The sequence below is a fragment of the Brienomyrus brachyistius genome, chromosome 7 (genome assembly GCF_023856365.1).
Source record: "Brienomyrus brachyistius isolate T26 chromosome 7, BBRACH_0.4, whole genome shotgun sequence".
In the NCBI taxonomy this organism is placed as follows: Eukaryota; Metazoa; Chordata; class Actinopteri; order Osteoglossiformes; family Mormyridae; genus Brienomyrus; species Brienomyrus brachyistius.
In genome coordinates, this window is record NC_064539.1 from 9,358,274 (window position 1) to 9,372,601 (window position 14,328).

The following is a 14,328-nucleotide window of genomic DNA, read 5'->3' on the forward strand; positions in this document are numbered from 1 at the left end:
CTCTGTGTGTGCAGGTTTTCACTGCAACTCCCTAATTAGGTCACTAATTAGAGGACTGATTGGCTGAGGAGTCCTCACACCTGGGTTTGAACAGCTGACCTAAAGGTTACCCCAAAAACCTGCATACACACCGGCCCTTTACGGATAAGATTGCCCCCCGGCTTATTATATGACTTCCTTAAGTTAATTACACAAAGGACTGTTTGACAGACTGTTTGCCAGAGTTGATTTTGCAAGTTATTTACATGTGTAAAAAAAACCATACACAATATATGTGGGGGAACGTGAAGACAACAGTATTTGAAGTACAGACAGCTCTGGGCACTTTGAGCACTGACATACATATTTTTTGATTGCATTCACAGATCTTTGTGGGGACCTTAAAACAGGTTTTTATTTCATTATACTATAAACATAACCCACACACACAAAACAATGCAAAAAGAAAATTCTGACACATGCAGGACATTGTTACAGACGGCAGGCTGTAAGAGGCATCCGAAAATACCATTTTAGGCACATCAAGAAAAATATTTATAGTGCTGGGAAGAGGAAAGTTCTCATAAAATTTCCAGAGAGCTGGCTTATCCTGAGAGATGCTATTCTGTGTTATTTTATTACCACACTAAAATAACAGATACCTCCTATTTCCAGATATGTTTGAACCGGTGTTTAAATGCCACGCACAGGATAGTGTCTATACTTTGTGAGCGAGCTAGAAAAGTACTACAAGCAGTGCAGTAAGTCAGTGTTTATCGCTAGAGTAACATCAGGCATCAGTTACAAAGAACTTTTAGACCATTTAGCATCATTTAGGGTGGGAAGAAAGGGATGGGAGCTGCTGATTTTAGAAAATACAGCCAATGTGTTGGAGCAAGAAACTGTACCTGTCTGAAAGAGAGGGAAATCTCCATGTTTCTAAAGTCTATCTGTTTGTATCTGCCTACCACGGGCGGCCAGGGTGATCTTGGGCCCACCCACATGGAACTCAGGCCCAGCCAATCAGCGTTCACAGCGAGCGATACAATACAATAATATGATTGTGTCTGACAGGCATGTGTATGCGTGGTTAGATCCATCGGCATAAAAGTGCTGTTGAGAGACAAATAGATTTTTCATGCTCTTTCTTAGTAACACCACAGGTTATTAAATACTGATAAAAAGAAATATGCAGCCGAGTGATTTTATGGCCAAGCGAATTGTCATGGGACTGGCCCAGCTGATTTTACGCTATGATTTCTGCCATGGATCTCTGCAAACCCAGCCCCTGCCAGACCAAAATATCTGGGCGGGGTTGAAGAAGTGAAGGGTATCGGAGGGACGATAAGCAAATTACAGGAGTGCTGTGAGAAGGTAGGGGTAAGTTAGCGCTGTAAACGGAAAGGCTGGCTCCACTCCAGGTATGAGTCACTCACCGAGGGGGAGCCTGTGACGACCCGCCGGCATTTTCCGCCAGTCGGGACGTCGTACCAGGCCATCTGGAGTGGGCGTGGTCACTTGCCATACGAGCGTTCGTCAACATGCATTCGATATCAATATAACCATTAATTTGAGCACGAGAGGCTAGACACCAATAACGCGTCAGTGTCAACGCCTTGTGGCAGGAGACATGATGGCAAGATTTACTTCATGACCCGCCTACACGAGAAAGCCACCCTGGCCCAATTTAATTGTGATTCACTGCTTAGAGAGGCTTGTGGAGACCCAGCATGGCATGACAGTCTGATGATAACCTCCAGCAAAGTCCTAACGTAAGACACAGTGACTAAACACACATACAGCTGCTGCTTACACAGAAAACTGTGGGATATTTACCGTGTAATTCAGGGGATGTTACACCGAACATTCTGCTTCACGAAGTCTGTTTATCCTGGAGAAGTGGACTGACCTATGCAGCCAGGAGACCCAGGTCTTGCTGGTTAAGTGTGTCCTGCAATGTACTGGACAGAAAAGGTGGCACTGTGGAAGGATAGTCTAGTTCAGATGTCCTGTTCTGGACTTCAGGTGCCCTGTTTGTTGTGAAAGCCATTGAATGTGTTTTAACTAAACTCTCTGTACTAGTCATGACATTTTTTTACAAACATTTTTTTTTTTTACAAAAAGGGCCTCATTCAAAGCAATGTTAGCAGTTCCCTTCTGGGACAAATCATTCGGTGTCTATCTTTTCTCTAAGTCCATAAAATAAGTCATTGACTACATGGAAATACATGTTGCATCTGATTCACCTGGAAAGCATGGGACATGGTCCTTAAGACATCCCAGGCTCAGTATACACTGAGCAGCAGGCACTGCCTGAGGCCCAGCCTTGACGATTCTGAGCATCCTGTGTGACCCTCTTGTCTGTTTTAGTTTTGTCTTTAAATGCTGCGTTCTGGTTTTTGATTGGCTTCTGGCTCCTCATCTCATCACAAACCTGGGCAAATTATAGACGTTTTTTTGTTTGTTTATTGTAAATATAAAGAAAGCAAGCCAAAATGAAAGATCAGACAATACACACACACAAGAGCACAATGTGAAGGGAGACACACACACACACACACATATATATATATATATATATATATATATATATATATATATATATATATATATATATATATATATATATATATAAGTAACACCAAAAACGATGTCTATATACATAAGGAAAGGACCAAGAGATGGCTTCTCAGTCCAGAAACGGCAGGACATTTATTTCATTGCCAAAGAGGGAACAGCCTCCACCGTCCGGCAAGACACAATAGCCAAACTTCCTTTTATGTAACACTTCACAATTAAAGCACAACTGCCCTGAGAATTCATCATCCATCTATTCACACATACACATGCACATATATGTACTATGGACGCCAGAATATGTAAACCATGAAGTTAGGTGATTCAGTGTGAGGAGACATGGCACATAGCAGTATCGTTAACATGGACGTTACACCCTAACACCCCATAGCCCTTTCACACTGTTCCAGAGTCCTACCAGCATTTATCTGATTCATGCAGCAACTTGTCCAACAGACCCAGGAACCGTCGGGTGAAAAACCCTGTAGTATACGTAGGACAGTCGGGTTTTGGGTGCTTTGTATCCTTGTCTTTGACTAATCCTACAATTAATCTGGTTTCTGCAAACTATTTGAGCCCAGTTGTGTCACCATCAACCCAGTGGCAAATTGATACACTTTATCGCTATCGATTTGGAAGACGATCTGAGCATCAAGCATGCTAATTTTCTTAACCCGTCTGTAATTCTCAAGATCACCACACAGACACACTGAGGTCTGGCAGGAAGAGCAATGGGCTCTGGTTAAATGGGGTTATTAAATTTTCCCTGCATGGTTGGCTTCCCTGCTGAGAACAGCTAGGCTATGCTCATGATGACGCCATCTCCAGAGGATAAACACACAAAGCTACCTAGAGTGAAACACCATTAACCGTCATCGAAAAGTCCTTTCAAAAAATCAATAAACACACTATTATGGGCTGTCCACAGTGGGCAGATCACATAATGTGTGAAGAGTGGGTCTTTACACTTTACACTAGGGCTTTATTGCAGAATTTGAAAGACTTTTAAAGGCTCCTAAGCAGTTTTCCACAGAATATACTGCACGACTAGCCTTTACTTCATACCGTGCTTATGTCTGTAGTGTGCGCTCACCAGCACATTTCAGTTTATAGACAAGAACCGACATTTTCATCTTTCATTGGCTGTTGTTGGTCTGAATTAAGACTTAAGGCTTTTCTCTCAGGGTACAGCAGAATTTCTGGGATCTCATAGAAGACCTTATGTCATCCAGTCACATTACTAGGCATATGCAAAAGCCAGAAAAGTCACAGGCAATCTTATCGCAATAAACAGAACTAAGCCATGTCCGGTCATCAGGTTCCCTCTCCACCTTCAAGAACTATCTCAAGACCTATCCCAAGAACATCTGTTAGCCCACACCACTCCGTTTTCCCAGAATGCACTTTGTCTCCTAATTTGAATAGTTATCTTATTAGGTTCTTGTTTTGTTTGAAAGATTTACTTAGCAGAAGCTTTTGTTCAAAGTGATGAACAAGTGAGTCAGATATTTTTTTTTCAGCACAGCTTTAAAATATTATCACAACAACCAACAAATGTTCCACGCTCATACCTAGCTCTAAAAAAAGAGCAAGCTTTGCATAAGTGGCTGTTATATTTCTCTGTCCTTAAAGACACTTTAACTCGGTTTAAACTTAAAAGGTGGTGGTTTGTCAAGACCCCCTAATGCCCCTAAACGTCCCTGGGTGACGGGACTGTGAGCATAGATAGTACCAGCCATTTACAACATTTGGAAACTTCTGTCTCCTAACGCACATATAGCAGTCTAGCAAGTTGGGAGCACAATATCTGGAGGTTTTTAAAGAAGAAACTCGACAGCCATTCGAGTAACACTGACAGCACACGTCTGGGATCCCAGGGCGCGCTGTTATCGTGTAGATTTTAGTGCCTCACTTGAAACGCTCCCCTAAAATATCGGTTCCCAACCCTTTGATTTTCGCGGACCTGATTACCTCCAGTAAAACGGTCTTCGAAGGGCAGGTCGATCGACGATTTATAAGTTTACCCGTTTCCATTTTCCCAAATGCAAATAGAATGCTTTAACATGAAAACTGAAAAATATAGCTTATTCCAGAAAATTAACTAACCCCTCCGCAAAACCATATAGTGTACAGTTCGGAGCTCCGACTCTAAATTGAGCATCACGCTGTCGGACCAGTTGGCGGAGAATGAGGAGTCAGCTCGCAACTGCAAATACAGCTAATAACCTGACCGGTGTTGGCAGGAAAACTCAAAAAGCGCAAAAATAGCTTGAAACTTTTTTTCTCCAGGGGTATAAGCTTTGACTAAGCATTCATCGTACGGCACAGCTGAAGATTGAGATATCGAAATGATTCGCCTGCAAAAATATATACTACGTAAATAGCGAGAGGTCATTTTTCACCCTTCATCATTTAAAGTATAAACTTGTACTTTGTCGCCTAGTGTCGATTATAATGGCTTATAACTCATGTATTTGAGCGTATAGATATTGAGAGAAGTAAATCGAGTTCCCCGGCTGAGGTCATCTGTCCCACAGCAGGTGAACGTGATTTTCTTCGGTTTATGGGCAGTAGTGAGAGGCGCACGGTCCAAGGTGATTTACGCGATGAAAAACCCGCCACAGTCTGTCATCTTCGTTAAACTCGTGACCCGCCTGCGATCTGAAGACTGAAACATTTTATTTAGGTCACACAGGACAATCTGCAGGCGGCGTGTCCTCAGGTGCTTAGAGAAGGTCGGGCGGAATATAAAGAAGGAAACCTCAGCATCTCCTGACAGCAAATACTTATGGCCCCTATTTTAAACGCGGAACAGGTTACTGACATGAATTTGATGTTATACGTGCGACAGATCACAGCCGTCCAGTAACCTCTAATACGCAAGTATACACATCCACTGTCTTGGCTGTCCAATTATCATTAAATAACAGGCTACATTGATTTTAATACAGAATACATCTGGATAATTTCCAGTGATTTCCTCTGTATAAAACAAAGCCTTTTCGACCATTTACTCACAAATCTACGTCAAAATATCACTGATGACTAACGGAAGCCCCGTAAATAACTAAACGCTAACTCGTGCGTACGAACATGACGCATGTGCGCTCTACCTACCGTGATCGTAACCTCCGTAAACTACTAAGATCACCGCTTGTACTGCCAGTAAGCACTAACCAGCTCACACGTACAGCTCAGTGTTAAGTACTTTAAACCGAGGGCTTCACACGAGTGTGGAATTTAGATGCGCACCCGGTGGGCATCATATTAATATGCGTTTAGTGTACATCCCCGAGCGTAACTGAAGATAAGAAGGAAAAAAGCGTCCTAGGTGCACCTCGTGTTAGATGATAATTATCAGTTGGAGCTAACTTCTTGATTTCAGTCCTTGAATGTTGTCTGTTTATTGTGTTTACTATATGTATCACAGAATACGTAACAAGTATCTGCCCAAAAAACACAAACATTTGTTTAGAAAGTTCATTTTCACATGAAAACTGAATGACAGGCACAGTGAGAAGGCTAATACATCAATATTATTTCTTGTCCCCCTTGAGTTGGTAGAAGGATGACAGTTTAAATATTATTAACTGCAAACATTAGTGATGTGTTAGGTGATGTGTTAGAAGACTTAGGCAAGAACGAATCATACCTGTAACTCCAAACTGTAGCCGTGGTACAAGCTGTTGGGGAATACCGTCAGCTGATGCTGCACTTGAAGGGACACTGTGTAATCCATTGACCGCCTTGACTTCCAGCGTGTGTTTCATACAGATGTACCGAGGGAGCCCGCAGTACTGTAGTACTGCCGTGGCTCCGCCCCGCTGCAATGTCATTGGCTGCTGAATTGTAATAGACCACCGCTGCGCGCCAGAGTCTACAGCAGGTAGGTCGGTGAGTGACCGTACAGGTGTATTCGTGGCACCAGTCTCTACTGTAAGCTATATATTTTTTGCATTTTATGTATTACAGTTATTGGGATTTGCTGTTAATAGTCGGACACTCTTTTCCTCAAATGAGCTTAGTTTGGTTTTTTTTTGCGTTAATGTTGACATTTATGTCGTTTATTCCCTTCCCCATTATTGTAAATAAAAATTAGCCTTTTTGATTAACTTTGATTTCGCTTTTTGGAGGCCTCGATTGATTCAGATACGCATACAAGCCAAGATCACTTTCTAGGTCAAAGTAGGGCTTGGTCATGCGCGTTGAATGTACTATTAATGAGTATGGGGGTGGGGGGGGAGGCAATTTTCCATATGAAGCGATCTACGCAGATCAGTTGCGCGCGCATTTAACAGTGCAAATCCATGCTTCCCAGGACTGCTAGGAGCTGTACTAGAAAGAATGTCTTGGGTTTCTAAGCCTTCGTTGGAGGAAAAAACAAAAACAGAATTTTCAATAAAATAAAACTTTGAATTATCTATTATTTCTACAGTATAATTAAATAAGTCGTATTATGCCAAGTGTTTGTTCTCGCGGTTTTTGATATGTTTTTGTATATTATTAAAAGGTATGGTTGGATAAAAATGAAACAAGCACAGTATAATGCAGTGTGATACAACAGAAACACCGAACAAGTGTTTTTGCAATTCTGCAAAATTTTAATAGGGTTTACAGTATAATTACGCATTAAACTCTCAAATATAATATTTTGCAAACGTAAGCCTGTATTATTGTTATTTCTGTTTGCCCCTTTGGTATTATAAAATGTTGATCTTATCCTCCATTCTAAAGTGAAATGTAAGAAATCGATTCTCAACGCGATTGTGGAAAATATTATATCAGCTCACAAAGACCAATAAGAAGCACGGCATACCCGAACTAAAGAAGGTAATGCTTTTAAAAATTCAGCTCACAACTCTTACATTGCAGAGGTCGTCGGATGCTTGGCGCACCGCGGAGATTTTGCGTCGGTTGTTATTGCAGCCAAATCGTTGGCGCCACCTTCCGACCAATTCTTACACTGTGAACGTGTTATGTGGGACCTTGATATATATAAAAAAAAAGTTATCGTCTGAGTAGGAAGTTCTACTTTATGTGGAATATCCACATTCCTGGTCTTGCTTGAATCTTGCTCAGGGTTAAATATCATTTTAACACATTATTCCCTGTGATGCAATTTCCGCGTGGCAGTATTACGAAAGGTAATGATCAACAGCAATTAATCAAATGGTAAACAAATCTACCGTATTACCCCAAAAATATATAAAATAATGAAATCTTATTAAACATATTATGCTGTCAGTCCAAAATGTTTAGGGTGAATCAAGGTACGAGTACTTCGTATTTTATGTTTGTAATTCAGCACACAGCCAGGGAAACTTAATCGTTGGTGCTGAATGATACAAGGAAAGAAGTAAATTAGGTCTGTGGACCTCCATTGGTTTCAGTAGGTGAGGGCAGTACACAGAGCCAAAGGGTATTGACTTCATCATGTAGCTCCTGCAGCCATACCTCCTGCAGTTTGGGGGTAGGTAATCCACATGAAGCAAAGTAGGTTCTAGCCTGGGCAGTACTTGGATGGGAGACCAACTATGAAAGCTGGGTTGCTGCTGGAAGAGGTGCTGGTGTGGTCAACAGGTTACCCCATCGGGTGGAGTGTTGATTCCAGGACCCCAGTGCAGTGACAGGAGCACTGCTGTAAAAATGGTGCCGTCCACTGACTGAGATGTAAAATCACTCTCTGAGGTCATAAAACATCCGTGGGCATTTTTTGAAACAGTAAAGGTGATACTCTGTGTCAGGATGGCGGGTGTGCGACGGGCAGGCTGACAGGAAGGATCAGGCAGGCGAAAGTCAGGGGAAACTGGGGATTTATTGTGGGGCAGGGCAGGGCAGGGCAGGGCAGGGCAGGGCAGGGCAGGGCAGGATGGAACAGAACGGAATGGAACGGACCAGATCACTAGCACTAACATCGACTAAGATGAATAACGGCCAACAAGGCAGGGCAAGACGTGGACTCAAATAGACAAGACTGGGCGAAAATAATCGGACACAGCTGGGCAAGATCGGGGAAGCACACGTGGATAATCAGGGGGCGTGGCACACACGAGGAGCGGACGAGCCGGGCATGACACTCTGGCTAAAATTGCCTACAGTTGCCCTTTCAAAGTGGTTAGCTCAGATGGTGATGCAGTGGTTAGCACTGTTGCCTCACACCTCTGGAACCCGGGTTCGAGTCTCCGCCTGGGTCACATGTGTGCGGAGTTTTCATGTTCTCCCCATGTCATCCTGAGGTTTCCTCCGGGTACTCCGGTTTCCCCCCACAGTCCAAAAACATGCTGAGGCTAATTGGAGTTGCTTAATTGCCCATAGGTGTGCATGTGTGAGTGAATGGTGTGTCAGTGTGCCCTGCGATGGGCTGGCCCCCCATCCTGGGTTGTTCCCTGCCTCGTGCCCATTGCTTCCGGGATAGGCTCCAGACCCCCCGCGACCCAGTAGGATAAGTGGTTTAGAAAATGGATGGATGAAAGAGGGACATAGACTGTAACCTCTCTGGTGGGAAAGGAGCCTGAGCTGGTGCAGGAGGTAGAGAAATACTGTCTAGATATATTCAGGCTCATCTAGGCACATGGTTCGAGCTCTGGAACCAGACACCTGGAGAGGGTGGTGGGCAGGTATGCATTTACTGATAGCCCCCCAGTGCGTTGCCAATACGGGGGAGTTCAACCCATTGAACGAGAAGGCTGTCTCTCTTCGACTTCAAGTTCGGGAAGGACCTCTGACTGTTGTGTGTGTATGAACCAAACATCAACTCAGAGTATCCGGCCTTCTTGGAGATCTTGGATGGGTTGCTGCAAGGCATCTCCTATGTGGACTCCTTTGTTCTACTGGGGGACTTTAACACTCTCATGGGTAGTGACAGTGAAACCTGGATGGGTGTGATTGGGAGGAACGAATCTGAACCCGAGCAGTGTTCTGTTATTGGACTTCTCTGCAAGCCAGGGTTTGTCCAAAACAAACACCAGGTTTGAAAATAAGAGCGTTCATAAGTGTACCTGGAACCAGAGCACCCTATGCTATAGATCGGGGGTAGAATTTGTATGCATATCATCTGATCTGTGAATATACTGAGGCTGAGCTTTCTGACACTGGGCAATTAAAGTGGCTATGCAGGGCTATGGCCGTAAGATTGCTGCTGCCTGTTGCGATGCCAAGTTGGGAACCCATTGGTGGATACCAGCAGTAATGGGAGGCGTCAAGCTGAAGAAGGCAGGTTTCCGAGCTTGGTTAGGTTATGGAATTTGCAGCAGGGATGGAGCACTGTGGAGCACAGGATTTAGCCGTGGAAAGAGTACATTGAGGACCTCATGAATCCCAATGTAGCCTGTAGTAATATTATTGTATATATATTTTTTTTTCTTACATTCTCTTTGAATGAGGCTGTGCGAGTTTAAAGTTAAGTGCACAGAACATAGTTTGGTTGAACCTGCTGAAATATGCTCAAACCTGAACCTAGTGTCAGTGAAGCAATGACTGCAAGCTAATTGCACAAGGACCCCAAATTGGTGATGTCCAGGCCATCACCAACTGCAGGACATCTCCACCTGTCTCTGACGGTAAGGCCTCCCTTCCAGAAGCAGTGAACCACTTCTACACAAGGTTTTAAGCACAGAATGACATAGCAGAAAGGGCGACCTCCCTGCCCCCTGATGACCAGGTGCTCAGTCTGACCACAGCTGATGCGAGGAGAACTTTTCTCAGAGTCAATCCACAAAAGACTCGTGTGCTCAGGTGACGTGCAGACCAGCTGGCAGATATCCTCGCAGATATCTTCAATATCTCTTTGAGCACCACTGACAATCCAATATGCTATAAAGCCACCACCATCATCCCCGGGCCAAAGAAGTCTTCAGTGTCATGCCTTAATTACCATCCTGTCGCATTCACACCGATCATCACGAAGTGCTTTGAGGGGCTCAAAATACATAAAAATCACAGCTTCCTACTTCAATAGACCCCCCTCAGTTTACATATCGTCCCAACCACTCAACAGACAATGCCATCACCACCACCCTTCACCTGGCCCTCACCCACCTGGGCGAAAGGTACACTTATGTGAAAATGCTGTTCACAGATTTCAGTTCAGCATTCAAAACAATTTCTCAGCATCTGATAGGAAAGCTGAGACTACTGGGCCCGAACACCTTCCTCTGCAACTGGATCCTGAACTTCCTGACTGGGAGTCAGCTTTTATCTGCCTGTTGGGTTTTTTTTTACCAGTTTGAGAAGATGCCGCAGGGTGTTATAGGGGCTCCTGTGACATTCCAAAGACTTGGAGAAGGCAGTAGGCAACATGCACCTCTTGGAGGTGGTTGTGTACTTAAAGTAGATGATCTGTTTTTGAAAGGACATTAGAACAGCACATGGAACATCCTTTTAAAGTTGTGGACCAACTGGAGGAGAATGACTTGAAACTTTATATAGACAACTGCCAGTTCCGGCAGTCACAGGTGACATATATTGTTCATATTGTGTTGGAATATGGCATTGCCACAGATCCATCAAAGGTCGAGGCGGTAGCTCCTTGGGAATATCTAAGTGACCTTCCATCTCCACAGTCATTCCTGGGGTTTTGAGGCTATCACCATTGTTTTACAAGGAACTACTCCATCATAGTCAACCCCTTACTGAGCTAACCAAAGGCTATCCTCCATCCCACAAGGGGAGGAAAGCTACTAGAGCTCAGAACAGGAAGGCATATTTCAAAGTAAATGAGCCCTTTGGGAATTAATGGGATGAGTCATGCACCCAAGCCTTCAAGCAAATAATTCATTGTCTGATTAATGGAACTGTCTTGGCCTTTGCAGACCAAACCAAGCCCTACGTATTGCATATCGATGCCACCTGCCATTGACTTGGGGCAGTACTAAATCAGGAGTATCCAGAGGGTTTGAGGCTGGTCACACTTGCCATTTGAAAGCTCAGCTCTTCTGAGAAGAACTACCCTGTCCATCAGCTTGAGTTCTTGGAAATGGACTGTAATTAATAAGTTCCATGATTATTTGTAAAGAGCAACATGAGGACAACAATCCTCTCATATATGTGCTACTGCAAAGCTAAATGCAAACAGGTCATCGCTGGCTCACTGCTCTGTCCACCTATAATTTTACCGTTCAGTACCATCCGGGCTGTAATAACATTGATGCAGACACATTAACATGTTCTTCAGTGATAATGAGTGGAGGGAGATCTCCTCTGAAAGTATTAAGGTTCTCTGCAAACAAGTACTCAGTGGAGAGAAAAAAGGTACCCAAGATAAACGGGAAGAATAATTTGGGGTCCTACAGGGAGTAGCCCCTAATTGTTGTGCTTTTTCAGCACACCTGGATGTGGGATGCCTGGGACAGATAAGCAGCTCTGATCTTGTAAAGCTCAGGGTGCTGACCCAATTGTAACCCGAGTTCAGGGGTCAGTCAAAAATAGACATTTACCTACTCATGTTCCGGGTGGGGGATTGGGAGATGATGTTGTTGAGGAAAGAGTGGCCAAGGCTGCAGATGGTAAGTAGTCTACTCTATAGAGTGGTGCTAGAAGCATTTGGTACCAAAGTGTAGCAGCTTTCTTTGCCCAGAATGCATGTTCCAATGGTGCTTTAATCTCTACATGATGACTGTGGTCATTTGGATCAAAGAAGTCATCAGAGCTTATCAAGGACCGGTTCAACTAGCCAAAGATGGGTGCCGAAATTAAAGAGTATGTCCAATACTGTGGCAGATATATTGCATGCAAGACTCAGAGAGCGGCACCATTGAATAAGGCACCCATTAATGGACCGCTGGATCTAGCGTGCATTGATTTCCTGTCCCTTGAGCCAGACCAACAAGGATTTGGGAATGTGCTCGTCGTAACTGATCACTTTATCTGTTATGCCCAGGCCTTTCTAATGAAATATCAGATGGCCTCTGTTGTAGCTAAAGGATTTGTTGAGAAATATTTTGTGCATTATGGGCTTCCTGTGCGGATTCATTCAGATCAGGGGTGTGATTTAGAGTCAAAGCTAATCCATTACTTCCTGAGAATGTTGGGGTCTCAAGCAATACCTCATTACCCCAAGGGGGATCCACTCGCCGAGATTCATTAGAACTTTGCTCATGTTGGGGACATTCAAGTCCAGGCAAAAGCAGAAATGGAGTCAGAAAATCTTTGCTTCAAAAATCCCATGATATGCTAATGGTCAAAAAAAAATCTGAATCTGGAGAACGAGTGTGTGTGTATCCAAACACTCTATACACAAACACAAATCAGAGCAGTCAAGGTTGGTTTGGGGTCAGCATCTCACAAACTGTAGGAGGAGAAGCATGCCAAACAGCAGGCTGAATAAGAATGATAAGAAGATGATTAAAAGTAACAGATAACAATAGTTTCTGCTCTGCAATCACACAAATTAGGAACATAGCACAGTATTGTTCTCATATCTGCAATCTCTTGTCACCCAACACCAGCCCTGTGTTCTTGTGATATTCATCAGTAATTAGGACCAACAAAACATTACATTTGTGTGAAGGTATTTTACTTGACCTCTGTTTCTTTTGTGTTTTCCATAGGCGGCATCGTTAAGGCGATGGACTGTGTCCACTGCATGTTCTACAGCCGCGGTTCTCAAAGTCCAGATGTGGACCAAACCACAAGTTAATCCGGACCCAGGTAATAATGTACCTTATGAACCAAAATGGTTTATGTAAAAAGGCTTAATATGGTTTGAAGTACAAACGTACAATGTAGAAGCACCAAATGGTGCGCATGCACAACATATCAGACCTGTACTTAATTCATCATGCAATGTGGTTTTGTTATTGAAAATTGTTCCGGATTTCTGACTTGAACAAAAATCAGATGCGGACCTTTGATCAAAAAGATTTCAAATCCCTGTTCTAAATTCAACCTGATCCCTCCTAAGTACAGTACCACCTGATTTAAATCTGTTTATATTTAGTGATGCCTGGATGCCTTTGTATTTTATGTGTTTTAGCATAATTCTGTGCCTCCATGCTGAGTATTTAGGAAGTATATCCCTACCTGCTTTAGGTGTCTTTGGGTTCCACTGGATGTGTTAAAAGCGTTCCTGCTAAAGACGGCCAAGAAGATGCTTCATGAACCATTTGCTGTATTTTTTGACGCCACTAGGTGGCCACCATCTCCTAGCTCCCGGAGGGAGCAAAATCATGGACTGTCTGGGGGTCGCCGAGGACCAGTTTGAGAAACACTGAACTAAACCAAACATTGAGTCATGGCAAACAGTGGTGCTTTATAATGTTACATTTTTTAATGATATATTTTTCTGGAAATAAGTGCTGGTGTGAACTGTGCAGATGTGCACAGCTGAGTAATATTAATATTGAAGCAGGGCCTGGGACAGCAGTGTGTGCTTGTCTTCAGTCTGCTCCGACAGGGCCCAGCAGGAGAACCACACACCGGCCCTGCCATATTGTAGTTCATGATAAATGGGTCCCATGAACCTGGCCGCTGACATAACCACTCAGGTCAGACGGACAGTGACATGCGACACCTCCTTCTGTTGCATCCCCCAGAACCTGCTAAAAACAAGTTAAAATGAGCCACCACCCTCAAATATACGGCCTACTTTTCTGTAAATTAGTAATAAACTACGTTCCTGATAACATGCAATATGCTCAGATGTTTCAGCAGACATGTTCTCAGTTTGATGGTGCTCAGGCAGATTAGACGACCTGGGCCAAGCTCCAGATGACTTGGGCGCATTATATTCTGTCAGTTTACTAAGACGTTAAACATAACCTTAAAAATATGAAA

The 14,328-nt window shown here is 43.5% G+C and overlaps 1 protein-coding gene and 1 long non-coding RNA gene across 4 annotated transcripts in view; one reads left to right on the plus strand and one right to left on the minus strand.

The window, feature by feature from the left end:
- The window catches only part of LOC125746755 (zinc finger matrin-type protein 4-like), a 37,548-nt gene extending 31,226 nt beyond the window's left edge, over positions 1-6,322 (minus strand). For all 3 annotated transcript variants that reach the window (XR_007399045.1, XR_007399044.1, XM_049021137.1), the window contains exon 1: positions 6,209-6,322. Coding sequence is in view for 1 of the 3 variants with exons in the window: in XM_049021137.1 (XP_048877094.1) it covers positions 6,209-6,295 (87 nt within the window). In the remaining 2 variants the exon portion in view is untranslated. The remainder of the gene's footprint in view (positions 1-6,208) is intronic.
- A 104-nt stretch (positions 6,323-6,426) lies between these two features.
- LOC125746756 (uncharacterized) lies at positions 6,427-13,793 on the plus strand. Its single transcript, XR_007399046.1, has 3 exons — positions 6,427-6,442; positions 13,104-13,203; positions 13,585-13,793. It is a non-coding gene; the product is annotated as an uncharacterized LOC125746756 (long non-coding RNA).
- The last annotated feature ends 535 nt before the right edge of the window (positions 13,794-14,328 follow it).